Source organism: Lepisosteus platostomus, chromosome 2, assembly GCF_059453375.1.
Source record: "Lepisosteus platostomus isolate fLepPlt1 chromosome 2, fLepPlt1.hap1, whole genome shotgun sequence".
Classification (NCBI taxonomy): domain Eukaryota; kingdom Metazoa; phylum Chordata; class Actinopteri; order Semionotiformes; family Lepisosteidae; genus Lepisosteus; species Lepisosteus platostomus.
The window spans coordinates 16,007,396-16,030,114 of NC_142612.1; the positions used below are offsets into that span (position 1 = coordinate 16,007,396).

Sequence of the window (22,719 nt, forward strand, 5' to 3'; positions counted from 1 at the left end):
CCACTGAAGCTAAGCAGGTGTGAGCCTGGTTAGTACCTGGATGAGATACTAAGTCGGAATTCTGAGATACCATAGCGCGTTTTGTTTTTTTACTCCCTTGCGGAAACGGGCTTCCATATATTTAGGTTTACCCCCATGCTGAAAAGAGATGCGAGAAACCAACGCTTCGGCTGTGCAGCCTTCTTCAGCCAATAGGAAACCGTACTGTATGTTTACTCGCTTCAAACTGCTGTGCGGTCGTCACGTTGTATTGCGTAGATATCTTGTGAATGCTTAATCGAGTTGCTGTAAGATTAGAAAGCGAATTGTGTAAAATAAGAACGATTCAAATATGTTTTTCCGGGAATTTTTGTTTAGTCATTCCGCTTTGGAATGTCCCACTTTGGAATGAAACGAAGAATAAGCTTCTTTCTGCTCAAGCGTCCAAAGACTGCAGAGAGAAAAGGGGTGAGTACCCGAGAGCGTGCTGACTGCCTCTGCGAGATGTCATAATACAAAACGGGCGTCACTAGGAGTAAATGCTGGAGAGCCTCGTCCTGTTTTTAATGAACATTAATAATTTTCCAGCATGAGAATTCAAAATGTATATGCAATGCGTATTTTTCACTGTTAACCTAGATTAGACAACGTAGGCAACGACTGTGATCCGTTTTAAATGGGATTTTTTTGGGGGGGGATTTCTTCCATGCACATTTAATCCAAATATTTAATCCAAATCCAAATATGTAGGTACATCACTTGTTTGAAAGAACGCATCGTGTCCTCCCAGAATGTTTCTAGTGTTTATGATAGGGTTTTTCACTTCAAAAATGGACAAATTCCCTTAAGCAGCTCTTTCTTTTGCAGCTGTGGATTATGACCAAACAAAAGCATGAAAGCACATGTACAGTACAAAAGACTGCTCATCATTTACACGTAATCGGCATTAAAAGGCATTGTTTTCCTTCCTTTTCAAAGTTCAAGTTGATTACAACATAGTTGAGGTCGATAAATAATCAAATGTAATAAATAAGTGAAAATAATTATGATGTATAGAACTTTTTTAAATAAAAATGTTCCTTCTGCCCAGCCTTACTGATCTCTTCTCCCTTGTTATTGTGTACACTTTTTATTTCTTGATTTCATATTTATTTCTGCAATTCATTTCTACAAAGGTTTCAATGTGGTAATTTGTAAATGATGATTTGCTAAAATTTGGGAGTAAAGGACATCCTGTTTATTATTATTTATTGTTATTAATGATAATTTTTATTACTTTCAATTTTAAAATACTGTAACGCTTACGGCCGACAGGCACTGTGTAAGAGCCGGTGTACCAGAACAGGTGACATCACCGCCCTTCCCTGTGATAGCAGGACCACAGCTACTGGGAGAGCTCTCTTTAGCTCACGGGGCTGGGTCGCTGCAGAGAGACGCGGGAGTCCCGGGTTCGAGCTCCCGACGGTGGGGGGCCGACCTAATGCGGCAAGGGCGCCCGCCTGAGCCCCCGTTGCGTTACAATACCTTATTTTTATTAAATGTGTAACCTGTGTTAGTGTTATAATTTATTATGTGTTAAAAGCTGGTTAATAAAAGTTTTCTAGTCAGATAATTAATTTCTAAGTTCTAACTAGTAAAATAAGGTTGGTGTGGGAGCTGATAATAGTAGTGTATGTGCAAATAGTGATCGGGAGAGGCCCCTTTCCAAGGTCTTAATTAGGACCCCCAGAAGGCTAAGGCCAGCCCTGTGTGTTAATAGGTTAACATGTAGCTGCTTTTTCTCTAGTTTTCTTCCTACTTAGGAATAGTTTTTCTGTTTTCTAAGTAGGAATACATACTGTAGGCTAACCTTAGCGAGTCCTTTTTTATACAGTTAACTCTCTTAATACACCTGAGCTGTTTTTCTCTCTCTATAGGAAGTTGTTTAAAATATGTGATTAAAATATAAAGAAATGCAAGACTTAATTTGGGCTTTATGTTTACAGTACATAAAAGCCTGTTTTTTTTCTTCTCTGGCTGGAATGCAGGATGGGATAACATTTTCTCTTCTTTGGAGAACCAGTAAATCCACTTTAAATCTGCACAGTTTATCAGCACTTCTATTACACTCTCAGAGTTTATGCAATACATGGCTAGAGAAATTGCACCCAGTAGATGGGCAAGACTAACTGAAGCTTAAAAAATATTTAATGAGGTTTGGTAGACACTGAGATGCCCTTAAATTGTTTATTTATTCCCAGAAAGATTTCTTAGGGCTTATGTTTTTATTAGTTACTATTTTTATAAAGCTTATATTTTGTTCAAAGCTGTGAGTTTGGGTACAGGTGAAAAGGTGCTTTTATTACAGTGCACAGAGAAAACAAACATAAAATGAAGTGTAACTCCAGAGCAGTGACTAAACTCTTTTAGGGCCCAACCAATGAATGATCCAGGCAGCTATTCTGCTTACTGATATAAATATTGTTTACTCTCACTCCCTATAGCAGTCAGCTGGTCTTTTCAACTTGATGTAATAAATTATACAGCATCTGTTCACACCTGGAGCACCTGGAGCCTGCCCTTCCTGGTTTTTAAAGGTCACCTGGCTTGTCGTGTTCATCTGACTGATCAGGTTGGCAGCAGGTTGTTGTTCAACAACCACATACTATTCAAGATAAGGACCTCCATTTGCCCCTTTCATTGCCCTTCTATATGTGCTTAATTCTAAACTGAGTGGGGTGAAATTGCTTCATAAGTGAAAAAAGAAATCCTCTCTGTGTGAATTGAAGCTTGTAAGTTCAGTTTTAATGCGTTTGGCTTGTTTTATGAAAATAAAGCCATAGTACAAATTGGCCTTATTTTCATAAACAAGTCAACCAAATCATGAGTACCTGGTGGTATCTTACCTGAAAAACACACTCTTCCTCTGCTGAGCTGGGTGTCTCCTCCCACCACAACAGTGAAGGCTACTGTTTGTTCAGTTTTGCATTAATAATCCAACATTCCAACAAAAGAGACTTTGTTTTGGAAGTCTTACTAATGAGGCTTGTCGCCTCGTCCTTGTATTCTACTGTTGTCTGATGTCTTTATTTCTGGTATTTATAGTTCTATACTTCACCATCCTCATGTTTCCAGAACAAGGATGAGCCTGTGCGAGACTGGATGGATGGAGACTCCCCCTAACGTTCTTAAAGAACCCATTGTTATCCATATGAAGTTCATTTCCGTGTTCCTTGAAAAAGAAAATTTAAGGCTGGTCTTTCAAGTGTGTTTATGACATAGTTATAAATTAGATTAAATCAATTCTCTGCCACAGTGGTTCTCAGTTGTAATTTTGAGGATCCAAGCAAGTTGCTTTGCTTTAGACTATAATAATATCTACAGTCTTTCAATTAGGAGAGATGCTTCTTCCTCTCCAAAGAATCCAATGCTGATCAAAAACAAAATTCCAAAATGTGTGTACAGCTGAGCTGGATGCACTGAATGGTTTCATCTTGCTTGTGACTGTTCTCATGGTCTTAAAACCAACATAAAACAACAACGCAATTAAAAAAGGTTTGGAATTTTGCCATGTTCTTCATATTTGGATTCATTGATGGGTTAGTAAGGAATCTGGGTCTTTGTTGACTTAGCTCCATTTTTTTTCATATTCACAATTTGCCAGGTAGGCCTCTGGCGAGTTTAAAGATTTTTGTACGTTCCTGTCTTTTCTACTGTCTAGGTATTCATGTATTACTTAATGTGTGGAGTAATTTTCAAGACAAGACTGTGCCGCACCCTTCATTTTCAGTCTGTGGATTTAATGTATGGGTTTTTGAGAAATGAAATGTTGAAACATCATTCAATTATTCTTAGTAACTGCTTTACCCTTAGAGAAGGGAGAGGTGGAGAGAGAAAGAGAGAACAGAAGGGAGTTTATTTGCCATATTTGCTGGGATTCTTAATTGCACCATTCTCTTGGGACATGCAAAATACAATAGACAATGCCGCACAATCTGAGGAATTATGCAGTTACTGGAGCTGTTAATGATGTGCTCTGCTGTAGAGTAGAAGGTATTGTTAAGCCTAGTGATTTGTGCTTTAGTGCTGAGGTACCACTTGCCACAGTGGAGTATAGAACAGTTTGTGGCCTTTGATGGTTGAGATCCTGCATAATGGTTTGGGCTTGATCACGACAGCGAATGGTTTGGATCTTGTTGATTGATGGTAAGTCTATGAATTGGCTTCATTACTCTGCTCTCCTCCCCACTGATAGATGATGTGTGGTGAGAATTCTGGCGCACTATGGCTGCCGTCGCATCATCCAGGTGGATGCTGCACATTGGTGGTGGTGGAGGGGATCCCCATTACCTGTATAGCGCTTTGAGTGGAGTGTCTAGAAAAGTGCTATATACTGTAAGTGTAAGGGATTATTAATATTATTATTTTTATTAAGTCACGTTCTATAATTCTTGGTGCTGTTGCTCCAACCCTTTGTAGAACGTCTTTGACTTTTAAGAAGTATTACCATACTATACAGTGATGCAACTATTCTGTGGTGCTGCGGTAGAAGTTCATGAGTTAACTGCTTCCCCATACCGCTTTTCTAGAGGCACCACAGAAAATAGAGACGCCGTTGTGCCTTTTTCAGACTGGCTTACTTGAGACCAGGCCAAGCCGGAGAACTGCAGTCTTGAAGCAGCTGACAGTTTCCATTGTTGTGCTTTCAATACTGATTGGCATGTGACTCCCTCAGGGGCTCCTGAAGTCTACAATGAGTTCTTGTTTTGTTGACATTCAGGGGCTAGCTTGTTGTCAGATGTTCTACCACGCTCCTATACCTCATCACTGTTGCTGATCAGCCCAATAACCGTTGCGTCAACAGCAAACTTAATAATGTGGTTCCTGCTGTAAGTGACTGTACAGTTGTAGGTAAACAAACAGCACAGCCTAGGGCTGAGACAACTTTGGGAAGCTCCAGTATTTAGGGTTACTGTAGAGGAGATATTGCCAATTTTCACCACCTGTGGTCTGTCTGCCCATCAGGAAATCCAGTAGTCCTGTAATATATAAATAACATCCTAACATTGGTGCCCCTGCCTGTCTAAATGTTTGAGGACAGCATGTAGATGTATTTGAGCAGTATGCTAACTGAAGCGGGTTGAAGGAGTCTGAGATAGTGGAGTTTATATTGTATATGGCAATATATGAGAGCCACTAAGCGGTAATCATTCAAACATATTATCTTGATCTTCTTGGGCAGTGGCACAATTGTGGAATTTTGGAAGCATTCTGATTTGACTGACAGTTACAGAGATTAAAAATACCTGTAAACACAGGAAATAACTGACCTGCGCAGGTTTTAAAGACATGAGAGAAAACACTGTCTGGGCTAGCTGATTTTATGGTTTGTTGGGAGCCTTGATGTCGGACTTGGTGTTCTGTATACCTTCTACACCCACTTTGAGGCTCAGGTCATCTGTTAGATATTTCCAGTGGAGGAAATATTGTTAACATTGCCTTTATAGTTCATGATAGTCTGCAACCTTTGACCACATGCAGCTTGAGTTGGTGCCCCCAAACTGTTTTTCTAATCTGTCCTTGTAATCCTGTTTTGATAGCTTGATGGCTTTCTCCAGGTCATACCTTGAATTTTTTTACAGTTTTTCAAAACATTTCAAATCAGTCTGTGAGTTCCTGCTTGGCATCATCTTAACCTCAGGTGGTGCACTCTAGCTTCTGTTTGTAAACAGGAAGAAGGAGCACGGTGGCGTGGTCAGACTTTCCAAAGTGTGGATGTGAGATGGAATGGTATTCTCCTCTAAAGGTAGTGTAGCAGTGATCTGGTGTGTTATTGCTACTTGTGGTAACAGAGATGTGCTGAAAGAACTTTAATTGTACTTTTTAAAGATTACAGTGCCTCGCCAAGATAGAGACAGCTTCTGTACAGTATGCATGTTTTCATATTTTCTGCTGATGCTGTACAGCTCACTTCAGCATTGGCAATCATACGGATATACTCAGCAGTCAGGGTGACATTTGATAGTGAGGTATTCCAGATTAGAAGATTTGAGAATCTCTATATCAGTGCACCAAACCTATTAATCATAAAGCACCTCCTTTTCCCTTGCTGGTAGAATCAGGTGTGTGATCCATTCTGTGGTGATTTGTATCAGTGATTTGATTCAGTGAAACAGAAGACGCAGCAGTCTCTCATGTCACAGGGTCACCTTGACCCAGAGCCTAACCCTGCATGCACTGGGCACAAGGCAAGAGCCACACCCTGGACAGGACACCAGTCCATCACGGAGCACACGCACAAATCTTGCAGATGATGCCTGTCCATCACAGGGCACAAGGCAGGATGCACCCTTGCACAGAACATCAGTCCATCACAAGCTTCAAGGCAGAATACTCAATGGACAGGACATCAGTCCGTTACAGGGCTGATGCATGCATCCTCTCAAACATGCATACGATTTGCAGAGCAATTAGGAAACCCAGTTAATGTGGACAGCATGTGTTTGTACTTCGGGGAGAAACAGAGAAGTACACAGAGACAACACAAATAGTCTGGGGAAAAACATGCAAATTCCCCACACAAGACCCACAGTTCAGAATCAAAAGCTGGAACCAAGAGTTGTGAGGCAGCAGGTCTGATGACCACAAGTTAACAAGCTTTCAGAAGTTTCTGCTTTAGATAACTACTTTTGAATTCTAGTAAAGAGAAGTGCTTTTGTTGAACAAACTAGTTTCAAAATTCTTATTCCAAAAAAGAATGTAAAACAAGGCAAATTGCTTTCTTTTAGTCTAGGAAACTGCTGACCACTCCAGGAGTGTGGTTATACAGCTACACAATGTTAACTTATTATCTTTCCATGCCTACATATTTTACAAGAGTCTGGCTGACAGTATTGTTGGTTATAGAGTGTTCATGGTGTGTTTAAGGAATGCAAAGTATTATATGCTTCTAATGAATAATTTAAACTAAATTATATTTAACAAATGTTAAATGTTATTTCAAGTATCACAAGTCCTGTATGCACAGTAGCAGTTTTTCAGTGAGGTCCTGGTTCTTTGCCCATCAGTTCATTGATCAGTTTTATAACGGAAGATTACACATACAGTACATGTGGCAGTTAGTAACTAATGGATCTAGTTATCTCATCCAGCCATTTCTTGAAAGACGTTAGGGTTGAGTTTTATCAGCATGATTGGATATCCTATTCCCTATTCCCATAATAGCAATAAGGATGTGCTGTGAATCAATATAATAATAATAATAATTATTATTATTATTATTAATTGCTTACACTTATATAACACTTTTCTGGACACTCCACTCAAAGCACTTTACAGGTAATGGGGACTCTCCTCCACCACCACCAATGTGCAGCATCCACCTGGATGATGCAACGGCAGAACGCTCAGTGGGGAGGAGAGCAGAGTAATAAAGCCAATTCATAGATGGGGATTATTAGGAAGCCATGATTAGTAAGGGCCAATGGGAAATTTGGCCAGGACGCCGGGGTTATACCCCTACTCTTTTTGAGAAACACCCTGGGATTTTTAATGACCACAGAATGTCAGGACCTCGGTTTTATGTCTCATCAGAAGGACGGCTCCTGTTTACAGTATAGTGTCCCCGTCACTATACTGGGGCATTAGGGCCCACATGGACCACAGGGTGAGCGGCCCCTGCTGGCCCCACTAACACCTCTTCCAGCAGCAGCCTCTTAGTTTTTCCAAGGAAGTCTCCCATCCAGGTATTGACCAGGTTCACACCTGCTTAGCTTCAGTGTTGTTCAGCCAGTTGTGAGTTGCAGGGTGATATGGCTGCTGGAATCATACTCAGGTCTTCAGCTTGGCAGGTGAGAATTCTACCACTGAACCACCAATACAGCTGTGTTTTCCATCTCTGCTTAAATGTTTACCATGCATGGTATTTACTTGACAAATATAATGTGGCAAAGTGGAATGAACAATCCAGACACCACCCAGACAAGGAGGATCTGCAAAGCTGTGCAATTAGATCATTATATACAAGGATGAAAGGAAATAACCACAAGCAAAGACTGTAGAGCATGAGAGTCTTGTGTGTAACACCAAAATTATTACTTGAGCAATGTTTTCTCATTTTTCTCATGTTTTCAAAATCATTACAGGCAACAGCTCTCTACTTGCCAGGCATTCTAAATTTAATTTTAATACTGCTCCATGAACTAAGACCTACATTTTCTTCTCTGATTTTAAATTGCTTGGATTGAAAAAGGGGGATCTGTGACCTGATTTCAAAATACATTGTTAAAAAGTAGCTCCAAATCCGTAAAGCATTTTCTCCTGAAAATCTGAATTTGAGCTATGGATTTTGTTCTTGCGTGAAATAAGGCATTTTTTTATTTCAAGCTTTGACAAGTCTTTTGCTGCATAAAACAACACTATCTGATAAGTGAGGAACTGCTAACTGTAGTTCCTTATCATACTGTATGTTTTGTAACATTGCTTTATGTCTGCAGAATTTATGCTTTACTTCTGCAGAATTTTATGACACTGTCATCTGCTTGAAAGCTATGAAACTTAGTATTTTGTAGTTTTTCTTCCGGATTTCAGAACCACTCCTTATTGAGGCAAATGTGGGGAATAAATTGTGATGTCCTCAAATCAGACAGGAGGACCCATTTTGAAACAGCTTAAAAAGCCTAAACTGCTCTTAAAATCTCTTCCCAGGTCATGGTTTATGTAATGTTGCTTACTATTCCTTAAAAGCATTGTAGTTTTTCCTATACTGTGTGTGTCCACCTGAAGAAGGCTCCTCAGCCGAAACATTTGTATTTCTTTTCTTCTCTTTTCAGCATGTAATAAGCCTTTACTTGTTCCTTTGCAGCCTAAGCGTGCTGACGCAGCTCCCTACTGTACTTGAGCTATCTTTTTTATTAGCTTTGTTCCATCAAAGTCCTGTCAAAAAACATAGTTTTTTTTAATCTGCATTTTGTTGTCTGCAGGCATTTTCTGGAAAATGTTTGTTGTCCCAGTCTTGTTAAGCTATGAAGAGAGCCGCCTTTTGGATCTTGTTTCTACTACACATTCCTGTGGAAGGTAAGGAATTTTCATTACACAGAGGAGTGCTCTTTTCCCCTAACCATTTTGCAGAAGGGAGAAATTTAGAACATACTGTAATTATGTTGTCCTTTATTCAGACCGTGAAGTAGAAGAAAATGAATAATTGTTCACCAGGGCAATATTTCTTGTTCTTGGCCATCAGTTTCCCTACAGAATTAATAAAGTATTATCTATGTATTTATCTATCTATGAATGCTGTGTTTCATTAGAGTTTACCTGACACTGAGATTATGACTTTCACATTGCTTGAAAAATAATCATGAAAATGTTATCGCTTTTGGAAGTGCATATCAGTTGTCTAGATGGGAATCTGTCCTGTTTAAACTTATGTGTAGTAGGTCTTATTTACGTCCATTTTAAAGTAGATTTATCTTGATAGGCAGAAGGAGTGACACTTTTATCCAAAAGAAAGTGTTTGAAAGAATGATAGAGGCAATGTAAACTATGTTGCGAAAAGCATCTCATGTGATGTTATCTCTTTGGTGTATTGAGCTCATACAGTAAACCCTGGGAAATCCAGTCACACAGAAATAGAGAATATTAATTACTTTGAATTGCAAATCATTAAACACCCATTTTCTCTGTAAGAGAGCCAGGTGATCATTTAATTCTATATTTAGTGAATATTTTAAGCTCTTTAATTTACCATGTAAAAAGCTGAGCTGCTGACATGAAAAGAGCACATGCCATATTACTGTACATTCGTGTAGACCAGGAATGTAATACATTCTATCTAACTAAGATGTGATAGAAAATATAGAATGGGCAAGGCTTTATTTTAAAGGACAATGTACTTTCCTGTAAGATATTGTGAAGTCATGTCACATAACTCATTTGTGGCCGGGATTTGATCCATCGATTCATGCAGGTCAGGAAGTAAAATAATTCTTTGTGCCTTAAGGCTTTCATGTGACCCAGCATGTATGCAATGTCTTTAAGTTCCATAGGGTTACATCACTACAACAGGCCTACCCCCAGATGAGCCCTGTTAGAGCTCTATAGAGCAACAGTTACTTTGTGAGTTTTAAAGATCAGTGTGTTTGTGCTTCACAGTTTACAAGTTGAAAATCTGAACTTGCACCCTTACAGCAGTCACAGCATGCACTTCTGCAAGCATTTAAACAGCTTCCTTTTCAATACTGTATTGCACATGAAAAAATGTTCAGTATTAAAAATATTTAATATAAATATATTGTCACACTCATGTTAAGGTGTGTAGAGATACTGTGAATGTTTACTGTTTTTAGTACATCATTGAGTGTTCAGTTTCTGTGGTCTGAAGATCGTGTTATAATTAATAGTGTTTCAAGTGGTTGAAGCCCCATCAGGGCTTCCATTTCAGCATTTTCAGAGTTGTGTGAAAATTATTGAGAAGTCCAGATGTCTTTGGTTTTCTTACAAAGGAGGTCAAACAGATTTGCAAAGCATCTGCTTGTGTGTCCAGATATGAGTTTCTAAACACTGGACACCACTCCCCCATAGCAAATGTTTGACTGGCATTGCAATTGAATTCAGGGGCTGCCTGACCTAATTAATCATGGGAAGGGTGGTGTTTTCTGTGCTGCAAAAGGAACTTGTAATATAAGTTAAGTTACTAAAAAGTAATGTTGTGAGCATTTTATAGTTCACACATTTATTTCAGATCTGTTTAATTTGTAATTAGAGAATTGGGAAATTTAGTTCGGTTATTTAAGGCTGCATGGTGAAACTGTGACTAACACACTGAAAAACACTTCATGGGTTTTGGGTTGTTTTAACCAAAGAATAAATGTTGGAGTTTCCAAGTATTTTAGCACTCAAATACGTGTGGTGGATATAAAAAAACTGAGGATATCTCATATTTCTGCTTTGCATATTATCTCAGCTAGTGAATTAGATGTAACAGAATTTAAACCATGATTCATATAAGAAGAAAACGTACACAGTACAAACCTAAAGATCATAGGCAATCGAGTTTTTGTATTTGCTTTGGGCCAGGCCTGGTTATATTTATATTAAAACCACAGTAACTATTGTTAATAACTGTTTCATAGATCTGGAAGTCCCCTAGTTTTCCTAGTGCTCACTAGTGGTTTGTTTTTATTGCAAGTTATTTAAAGAGTGTCATTATAGTGTAGGGTACTGTTAGGCTGGAGGCTTATGGGCCTAACCTCAGCTGAAAGACTATATGAAAATATTACATTACACATTCATGTTCTGTGCGCCAAGGAATCCATTCATCCTCCAACTCATCAAAGACCCCGAGGGAAATAGATGTAGGACTGTATATACCTGCCATAAGTACTGGGACAAGGAAGTCAGAATAGCTTTTTGTTCAAAAATTGAATGTGAGGCAAAAGTACAGAATGGGTATTTCTGTGTATTCTGTGTATATATGATAATTAAAATAAAGTGGTTAAATGGGTGACAACCTAGAACTGAGTTTGGGTAGCTCTGTCCTATTTAATGGTTAGAAACTATCCAAGTTTGGTCTTCATCATACAAGTTAGTGGAAAATGAAAAGGATTTGTTGACAGAAATTCAAATCTATTTCAAATTCTACTCATAAAAAGTAGTTTGATGCATGTGAGCGTCAAATTTGTTAATTTCTAAATATTCCTTCCATCTACTGCCAGAGAGTCTTCAAAGTTAAAGTATCCCTGACCACTAATAACTCTGAACAAGTCATCCTGGCAAGAGTTCCCCTAGAGCACCCTGTTAAATTATCCAGAATGTTACAAAGAATCTAATATCATCTAAGGATATCATCTAGCTGTGGCTAATGTCAGTGGTCTTGCCTCAACCATCAGGAAAAGACTGAGAGGATAGCTCATGAGAGGATAAACAACAAGAAACCATTGCTCATATAAAAAGAGCATTGCCACAAGTCTCAAGTTCATCAAAGAGCACCAGGATGATCCACAAGACTATGGTAAGAATGTTCTCTGGACAGAAAAGTAAAAAAGTTTATAATCTTTTGGCCACAATGAGAAACATTTTGTATGGTAAAAACTAAACAGTTCATTCCAACAGAAGAGCATTATCCTGACCATCAAGTATGCTGGTAGGATTTTTATGGTTTTTACTGGTTTTTACTGCTTCAGCACCTGGATGGCTTGTAACTATTGATGGAACCATGAAATCAGTGTTGTATCAGTATATTCTGCATAAGAATGTCAGGCCACCTATTAATAATAATATTAAGCTGTATTAAGACAATAGTTTTGAGTATAACAAGCAGATCTATAACACAATAGCTGAAGTACAAATAGAGCATTTTTGATTGGTCGAGTCTGGACATAAACAACACTGAAATGTTATGGAAGACCTGTTTATACTAACTTGAAGCAGCTCTGTAAAGTAAGGAACATCTTGAAAACTGATGACAGAGACTGATAAATAGAATGTGGTGGACCAGTGGTTTCGTGTGACAGGTAGGGGCCGTGTAGAAAAGCTCAGGAAAGTGTAGGCTTAGGAGGCTGTGTTATGTATGCGTGGGGTGCTTGTATCTGGGACTGAAGAATGGTTGGAAATATGGAGCCTCAAGGGAGGATAGTGGAAAAGAGTTTGGCCAGGGCAGGGAGTTAGCTGGGTGTGGCAACGCCACTGGAATTCAGTTTGGAGGTGCAAGAGAGTAAATAGCACAGCTGAAGATGACAAGAATTGTCTCTGGCAATACTGGGCACTTAAGTGCCTGACACTGAGCTGAGGGAGAAGTGTGTAAAATTAAGGTTTGATCACTTCCTCAACTTTCATTTGAAAGTCCACTTCTCCTTTCGGAATCTTCCTCAAAGATGTACTTCATGAAGCTTGCGTGCACATTTTCAGACTATAAAAAAAATAAAAATAACATTATTAAAAATATTCATTCATCATTCAGTACCCGAAAAGATCTGAGCTATGTGAGGATAATTTGTTTTTTATACCTTCACACATCAAAAAGGGTCTGCACCTGAAACTTTAGTCTTTCATTTATTAGGTTCCTTGTTAGTCATTTTTTTGTGAAACAGTGCAGCTTAATGTCCAGTCAGTGCAATAAATTTCATTGTGCTTTGGTGCTCTTTGTACCATCATAGTTGGCTTCACAAGAGCAATGATGAGGATAAAAAAAGTCCAAACACAGGAAGCACTGCAGACCTTCAGCACCTGCGATCTTCCCTTCTTCCTAAACCCATCTTTGTAAACATTATTTTTCTGTTTTGTTGTCGGCAAACAGCTGCGCAGCTGTTGATGTTTTAATAGAGGTGTTTCAGGGAGATTATAATGATTTGTAGGTGGCACAAAAATGGTCATGAATTCCAAATCCGGAGTCTGAGTGGGTGTTGTGCTAGGCAGAGCCAGGTAACAAAACGGACTTCTGCCATTCTCACCACAATTTCAGAGGCTGTTTAATTTGTTTATTTAAAACAGATAAAAAACTGTTGAAATTGGTTACAGGCACTGATGGCTTTAGAGCCTAGAATTGTTAGATGTCTTATGAACATCTTCAAGCAAACCATTGCTAGAATTGTCTTCAAGCACTGTTTACTACAATCTCTGTGTAGATACCAGTCTCAGGATAAACGCTTAGTTAGTTATAATCAGAAGTGACTAAATGATAGTTTGTGTCAAATTAGAGAGTATTAAAAAAAACAACCCTATAGTTGTGTTTTTCTTAAATATAGCTTTCTATATACAGGAGCCTATTCCATTATGTGAACACAAAAATGTGATTTTCTATGCAGAGCAGAGGCCTGAATAATTTAATGATGACACATTTTAATTTTTTTAACTTTAATAATATATTTTAACAATCTGTGTCTCGTAAAATATATTGATGGAAAAAAGAAATGCAACAGTCACTCTCAAGTGACCACACCAGAGCAGGACCGACACATCCGACTGGTCCATCTGAGAGATCGTTTCAAATCTGCCACCCATACTGCTGCTGAAACTGCTGGTAGACACAATGCTTGCGTCAGTGACTGGACAGTGAGGCTCCATGCTGCTGGCCTTAGAGCAAGGCAACATCTCAGAGGCCCTCTGCTCACACCTCCTAGATGTCACACCCGACTGGCTTGGGCCAGACAGAGGCTGCGATGGACTCGTCAGCAGTGGCATCAGGTCCTCTTCACAGATGAGTCACTCTTCAGCCTCTCCACGCAGACAGGAGGGCCAGAGTGTGGAGGAGGAGGTGTTGCATTTCTTACCCCCCCATCAGTATATATTGCTTTCTCTGTATTACTGAATAATTTGTTAATGAGCTATTACAACCCCAAGTGTCTAGGGGTAAAGGGGTGTAACATTTAGGATAATTCTTTTGGAAGCAGGTGGGTTTTGGTGAGGGACTAGGAAGCGTGATAACAATGGTAAGGAACTAGAGTGGTGCCGAAGAAAAGAAAATAACAAACAAAATAGAGCTGGCTAGGAAAGTGAGGGAAAGCTAATCTGACTACAAAAGAAAATCCAAAACACACGGTCTTCTGCGTCTTCAACGCCCTAGCTAACCTCCACTGACTACCCAAAACCATACAAGACAAATGGCACTCAACCGTACTAAACACCAAAACATAAGTGAACCAGGAATACAAATAAGGGAAAACAAGAGTAATCAACAGGAATAGGGTACAAAAGAACACAAAAGTTGAACATGTAACATGTTAGGGCAAGGTAATGGCAAAACAAGGATAAACGCAAACAAACGAACAAAAACCAACAAAACAACAAAGCCAAAGCTATACGAAAATACACAAACAAAACAAAACAAAACATTTTTGAAAACCTCCTTGTTTTATGCTGAATAAGATGTGTTCTGATTGGCTGAGAGCTAATTGATGATGACATCATACTGAAACAGTGGTGTGATGGTGGGCCAATGGGAGAGGGAGAACAATCAAGGGTCAGCAGTGTGGAACATAAAAAAACACACACAGACCACACACTGGGACGTAACATTAGCACTTAAGGCTTCTGTGAACCAGGTGCTGTAACCACAAAAATCTGAAAATGGACTGGAAATTTAAAAAAGGAGTACTTGTTTATAATACAAGAGAAAATATACTGAAATAGCTATAAGAACAGTTATTTTTATAAATGGCAGTTTTTATGGAGAAAATAAATTTTTGAGTATACAGAGAAAAAAACAGCCCCTTTTTTTACTTTTTACCTTCTTGAAAAACAACCTGCTTAGTAAACAGAATTCCTGGATGGTCATGAACCAGAGGTAAACTAGCGAGCTGAAAGGTAAGCACAAAATAAATGTTCTTACTGTGTCTCTTGTAGAAAATGCCCAGTTCTTTACACTGGTGAGGCAGGAAGGAGACTGGCAGGGATCATTTCAGAGTTGTAAGGGTAAAAGATCTCTCTAAACTGATAGTTCCTCATGTCACCTCTAATGCCAAGATCGTACTGATCTGTCCACCTGTGTCCTCACAAGAGGGGTTTCAGAAAGACATCCGAAACCAAAATTATCCTGAAACTTGGATCAACCCTTCCCCCTCTCTACTGCTAGATCCTAGTCTATTCAATTGCAGGTTTTGACTTCACACCTCTCCTCCTGTTCTCCCTGAGTGTCCATTCTCTTTCTTAACTACCCTGTCTTTTGTTTCCCCATGCTTTAATTATCTCCTATTTCCCCTCTCTCCCTCACACCTGAAGAAGGTTCTGCAGCTGAAGTGTTGTCTCTTTCAGCAAAGATTAAACCTTAGCCTGTTCTTTTGCAGTCTGTGTATGGTGATACAGCTACCTACTTGAACCTCTTCACCAAAATAAAGATGTTAACTTATGAACCCATGTTGATTATTTGAGAGATATGTTCTAAGGTCTAGTACAGTTTGTTCTGAATCTTATCTAGGAGGTGATCAATTTTCAGTAATTGGATTCCTACAAGCTGTACCAAGCTGATTGCTCAAGTGCGTACTGTAAAAAGTGACCTTAATTTAAATATCAGCAGGCAGAAAATAATATTTTAGTTTTTCAAGTTACAAGTGGTGTTTGCAGGCTGAAGAGCAGCACCAAAACCCACATTAGGTCTAAAAGAAAATGTTCCCAGGCATCCTGTATTTGATAAAAATGTCAGATGTTGTATTTGGTTGTAGTTAAAGTAAATCTTGAGCCGCACAAGTGTTTTGTGATTAAACTTAAGAAGCCAGATACAGTTTTGGATGAAAAAAGCAGGTGTGTTGTGCATGTTTAGGATTTTTTTGTCGTGGGAGGTTCTTTATCCAACAAAAAAACAAGCATAATGAGAAAGACTAACTGGATTTTAGAAGCTCTCGCTCTCTTAGTGATTTGTAATACTATTATGCTGAAATGTAAAATGTGCGTCAGGGCCTAAATGTGCTACTTATCAAGGTGAGGTAGGCGCTCTTCCTATGGTGCTGTGGTTCATGTAGTCATGGCAACACGCCTGGCTTCTGTTTGTTTTCTATCATAGAAAGATTTCTTCCTCGCAGACGTGGGTGCCAGGCAGCTCCAGCACAGTAGATGGTAAACCACGTGGAAATATACTGTATCTGTAAATGTATATGCCGTATGCCCTTCCTCCTCCAACCCATAATTTTTTTTCTAACCTTACGAACAGCATATAGAGGCCATCTGTGGCAAACTGACTTTGAATGATGCCCTGTATTATTTTGTCGATCTTCAGTTTGTGCTACACAACTTCACACTCACTCCCTTCACATTCAAATTAAACGAAATAAGACCTTTCATGCTGCATTGTAAAGTCTGTGTTTGCGTGGGATAATTAAGAATTAAGAATTTAAACTAATGTCCAGCACCACGGGAAGTGAACGGCAGTTCTGTTCAGGTTAAGTGAACATGATGTGGTGAAAAGCCCCAGCAAAACAAGATAGAACAAGAATAGTTGTCATTAGAGAAGGGCATTTGGAGCACCTACAGTTGCTTGTTTGGTAATTAGTAGTAAACAGATTTGAGGGTTTCATCCAGCCTTTTCTTGGGGAAAAAAATAGGGTATCACCAAAGACAACTGTCACGACTATAGTCCCCCCTCCTTAAGGGTGCTCCAGCCCTTTCACGAAAGACTTCATTCCCTGCACCTGTTTCCCATTCCCTGCCCACCTTAAAAGCCAGGCGCTGACGCTCATCCGGGCTCTGCATCTGATTTCCATATCGTGCGAGTCCGGGACCAGGAAGCGCCTGGTCCCGTTAAGGTTTTAACCCCTGTTCCTTGTCCCTGTCCGCCGGTTCCGACCCGGTCTTGGTGGTTTTTAATTCTTGTTCTAATGGATCTCCTGGTTTTGGACTTTCTCGTGTGTTTTTGGATTTTCCCTAAGGATTACTCTTGGATTGTTCGCCTCGGCCACACCTCCCCCGTGCACCAGCGCACCTTGGACACGCCCCCCTGTCTTCAGCCCCGTTTTCCTGCATGACGTTTCCCCAGTGTTCCCCCACTTCGTCGGATTGTGTCGTCCGCATAGGGTCCGGAAAGAACTGTTCGTTACAACAACATGGCTTTGTGATATGTTCTACACCTCTGCATCCCTTGATATTGATCTGTCATATCCTGTCTGCATGAGAGTATAACCTCATTCCATTAAGAGTTTTGTTAAAGGTGCTTCTTTTTCACTTTTGTTCAATTCTCACTTTTCTGGAGTTCCGAACAACTTTCCATTCTGTATTGTGTTGCTATTATGAGTTGCAGAGAGATTATTTTCTTTCTGGGCTGTCCTAGTGTTCCCACGAGAGAGAGAATTCGATGCCTGGTAAAAAGAAATTGGAAAAGAGCTGTGGATCATGTGAAGGTCATGAAACCACAACCCAGATGTTTCTTTTGCAGCTTTTGTTTCAGTCTTAGTCTCTCCTTTGCCTGATAAACTGGTAAGGATTTTGTTAGAGGTAATGCTGGTGTGAGGACTGCAATAACTAAAACATTAGTTTTGCAAAACAAATCCTGTTTAAGAAAACATTTAAATAATTTTAGCATAGCCATCATAAATTACATTTTATGCATTTCACTAGTGAAGTTTGCACAGAGCCTGAGGTGCTGTTGGGTTTCTGTGCAGTTTTGGTCCTTTCTCGGTGCTAAAAGTGTTGATTTCACTTTCCATTGCCATGTTTCTCAGTATAACGGGAATTTTAGTTAATGTAGGCAATTTATTGTGAGTTTAATGCTAGTTTTCAGAAAACATGCATCACTTATCAAAGTTCATCAATAATTTGCCTATTACCCTGTGAAGATTTTAAATGTTTTTCAATAATATAAGTATTTTTTAATTTAGTAATTTTTCTAATAACAAATAATGCAGATGTTAGAGATGTATTTGTATCTTAATTATATTGAAAACAAAACATTAAGGTTTTAAAATATTTTGTCAGTTTTTGAAGTTTCTGTAAAGCAAAGATAAGTTGCCAAAATATGATTTATCTCCTACCCCTCCTTCCAATTAGAGCAGTACTGAGGCATTAGCAGCATGGCCATATGCTTGTGCTTAATCTCATCTGTTAGCACTGTGAAAGCAGAACTTTGTATATTGTATTCCATAGAAGGACTTTGTTTTTAACTGCCAAAGCCACAAGATAATATTTTATGTTCCCTTGACAATTGTTACTTGACATTAACAATTCAATACATTGCCTGAAACATTGCAGAATGTCTTTCTACGCCCCTGTTTTTCCCACAAAGTGTGGTGTTTAGTCTCTGGACAAAAAAAAAAGTAATGGGTCATGATCCTGTTGTTAATGTATAGGCCTCTAAATAAAAAAATGAAACAAAATTAAATCTTTCCACTAGTTAATTTCAAGGTACTATGAATAAAACAGTGTTTCCTGACTAGCTTTGATGTCTGCACTGGGTTGGGTGTGTTAGTTTGTGTGCGCCATCGACATAGTCTTTCCAAATTATGCGCTTGTTCTCGGAATTTCATTAGATAACACTTGTGTTATACCAAATCGTTGAATATTTAACCACCTGTTCCCATTGATAATGCAGTAAATTAGTTCTACGCCAGTCTGCCCACAACAGAGATAACATGCTCCACCACCCTCTGGATCGCAGTCCCACTACAGAGCTCTGCTACAAAGCAGCCCCAGTCCAGGTTTTCTTATAAGTCACCTGTTTGTGAAGATTGTGAAGTCAATCAGGTTTGGGTCCAAAATTATATCTAATATAATTTAACAAGTCACCTGCTTAGCTGATCACCATGAAGTGGTTTCAAAGTTTTCAGAAACTGGTGATTCAGTAGTGACCTAAAACCCTGGTGGCTGATGCTTTTCCAGGATGAGAGATGGAGACCCTTACTCTATTCTGACTAAGATGCTTACTAGAATGCTCAGCATTTCAGATGTGCTCAGTAAAGCAGACCTGAATATAATTAGAACTGTAATTGTCTAGTTTGTCACGACAAGCACAGTTATGGCCATTTTGAATAACATATAATATATAATAACTTTCAGTACAACTTTTGTATAATTATGATTTTTGAGAAACCTTTCAGCAGTACTAGGCCAGCAAAGTGAAAATGGATATTTGTGCTTCACAATCGAGTAATTTCTATTTGAGCAATTTCTATTTGTAATTTTTATTTTTATGAGTATGAGTCTGAGATCAGATTGGAACAAAAACTAAGCAGACCTCACTAAACCTTTTGTGAAGTCATTTGAAATGCCTTATCAAGACTTTGCAGTTGCCACCTTGGAATTCTCAACTATTTTGGGAGTGTTGTGTATCCAGTTTTTTTAAACGTGTAAAGTGCAGTTCGGTTGGATTAAATGACTTGGCCATTCTTGCTTGCACTAGCCATGTGTTCTGGCTCATTTTCATACTGTATGGTTCAGCACCGCTCAATAAGAATGGAAGCATTTTCTTGGCTGTTTGCAGTTTCAGTGAAGGCTGTTTCAAGGCTTTCCTTGACTACTTTGATCTTTTTGCTGTTCTTATCTGCAGATGTTTTCCTCAGTAGGTGTACCAGATTGATGATTTTGGGTATGCCCAATCTCTTTGCTAAGGTTCTGCTTTTTTCTTTTCTTTCAGCTTTAAAATTGTCTGCCTTTGTTTTACAGAAAGATCTTTGGTTTTCATTTGGCTTTCAAATCCACTGAGCTCTGATGTCAAAGGGTTTGAAGTTCACAGTTCTTTTATGAGACTAATTTCCCAAACAAAAAACATCTCGCTAACAAGTAGCACTGAACCAATTTTCCAAATATGCGTGTTTCTGTAAAAAAGGATGAACACTATCATTTTTTCAATTGACTGAAGAAGGTAGAACAGGTTCTGACAAGAGAAGGCAGAAATGAACTCACAACTGGCAACCCACTGAAGCTAAGCAGGTGTGAGCCTGGTCAGTACCTGGATGGGAGACCTCCTGGGAAAAACTAAGGTTGCTGCTGGAAGAGGTGTTAGTGGGGCCAGCGGGGGGCGCTCACCCTGCGGTCCATGTGGGTCCTAATGCCCCAGTATAGTGACGGGGACACTATACTGTAAACAGGCGCCGTCCTTCGGATGAGATGTAAAACCGAGGTCCTGACTCTCTGTGGTCATTAAAAATCCCAGGGCGCTTCTCGAAAAGAGTAGGGGTGTAACCCCGGTGTCCTGGCCAAATTTCCAATTGGCCCTTACTAATCATGGCCTCCTAATAATCCCCCCCTATGAATTGGCTACATTACTCTGCTCTCCTCCCCACTAATAGCTGATGTGTGGTGAGCGTTCTGGCGCACTATGGCTGCCGTCGCATCATCCAGGTGGATGCTGCACATTGGTGGTGGTGGAGGGGAGTCCCCATTACCTGTAAAGCGCTTTGAGTGGAGTGTCCAGAAAAGCGCTATATAAGTGAAAGCAATTATTATTATTATTATTATTATTTTATTCTAAATAAAATACTAAGGAGCTAAACTTACCAGTCATGTTTTTACTTCATGGATAGTGTTTGATTAATTCAGCTAACATCACAGTTTAATTTGTTGGTCCCAATATTTTGGCAAAGGTATTGAAATGATCAGTTTACCTGAAATTGTCAGAGTTTAATAGGACAAATCTTTAACAGATTTGTTAAACATCCTGTTATCCTGCCAGCTCAAAGCTGTGGCCCAAGTGAGTCTGGAAAACAAAATCTCTCTGTGATCCCTAACACATGTCTTTACAAATATATAATTATTTTAGAATGCCATATTCACAGTGATGCTTGTATTGTTTTGTTTCCACAGGAATACAAGTCATAGATGGAAAGAAAACAGCCGTATTGGGAGAAAATGTCACTTTAACCTGTCGATTAATCGTCACTAACGAAAAACTCACACAGATATCTTGGCAGAGAAAAACAGCTTCAGATCCAATGAACTTTTTCATATACACTGACAAAGGCCCCCGTGCCATGAATGAGTTTGGAAGAAGAGTCCGATTTGTGGGAAATTACACACTCTTGGATGGATCTATTCAGCTTTCAAATGTATCGCTTTCTGATGAAGGTATCTACATCTGCATTTTCACAATATTTCCATCTGGACCGTACAAACACGAGATTCCACTTACAGTAATTGGTAAGTCTGTAGTTTTTGTTCTTTTAAAATATTTTTTTATTTTTGTATATTACTAATCTGCTTAAGATTTGTATGAACAGGTACAGTATGTTAAGTTCTATCTTAACTGATGAAAGCTTTATGGTAATATCTATACATATATCCAAAGTATATATCAGGGTCTATATACAGGCCAGGTGAGCTGTCTGGCATTGCTGAATTTTACTACAATGGTAGTATGTGTTCACAATTTTAGTTGGAAATTGTCATGTATTAGGGTTTTGGATCCTTTAGAACTGTGTCAGTAAGACCTAAAAAACTCAGGGTTTCCTCACAGGCAAATACTGTCTCTTGGTTACTTACCGCTTGATTTTCAAAGTGAAAAAAGACTTATTGCCTCAATATTGTAAAACAATAAACAGCGCCTCACTAGCAAAAATATTCCAATTATGTTTATGTACATACGGAAGATCGCAAAGAGCAGCGCATTTCAAGCACAAAGTTGCCACAGGCATTATCATGGGCTGCCTCCGTTTTTGATTAATCAAATCAAATGCAATGTATAATCAAATAAGTTCCTGTGCCCAAATGATGTCTTGTTCAGAATAATATTGTTCCGTTACAATAAAATAATTAGTTTGCAAGCTAGTTCAGTAGTCTAGCTTGGATATCTAGATGGTGGTGGTTACTACCCAGACTAAGTTTATTCCTTCAAGAAGCCCGCCTGTATATTCCTGTGACATGGTGGACCTTAGATAAGTTTGGATCAATTTCAGTTTGCTAAATGAGCGTTCAGCACTGGCAACAGCAACTGGAATTATTCAAAACACTTGACATGCTGTCACTGTGTTTGGAAAGGGTTTCTAATTGTCTTTTCTGTTCTTTGCGTTTCTCACTACCCGACTTATATTTCTGCAACGCTTACATGTTGCACAGTAACTAACATAACTTAGCTAAATCTAAGCTTGTCTCTTGCTCAGTCTTGCAGGGGAACAGATCCGAAACACTTTTTGGAATGAACGCGCCAATGACCAATTGACCATCATTGTGTTTTATTTTAAAATATGCCAGACTGATGTTGCTATTTGATAATACACCGTGTTCCCCACCCCTGACTATGGAAGCCCGTTTCCGCCAGGGAGTAAAAAAAAAACGCACTATGGTATCTCAGAATTGCGACTTAGTATCTCAGAATTGTGACTACGTTTCTCAGAATTGCGACTTTATATC

The 22,719-nt window shown here is 39.1% G+C and overlaps 1 protein-coding gene across 3 annotated transcripts in view; it reads left to right on the forward strand.

The window, feature by feature from the left end:
- The first annotated feature begins 205 nt into the window (after positions 1–205).
- The window catches only part of LOC148676029 (nectin-3-like), a 34,657-nt gene continuing 12,143 nt past the window's right edge, over positions 206–22,719 (forward strand). Inside the window, exons 1-3 of one of the 3 annotated variants that reach the window (XM_088600604.1) lie at positions 206–447; positions 8,940–9,033; positions 21,178–21,510. In XM_088600604.1, the coding sequence (XP_088456730.1) occupies positions 8,982–9,033; positions 21,178–21,510 (385 nt within the window). In that variant the 5' untranslated portion in view covers positions 206–447; positions 8,940–8,981. The remainder of the gene's footprint in view (positions 448–8,939; positions 9,034–21,177; positions 21,511–22,719) is intronic. The other 2 variants (XM_088600621.1, XM_088600612.1) reach the window with 2 other exon arrangements.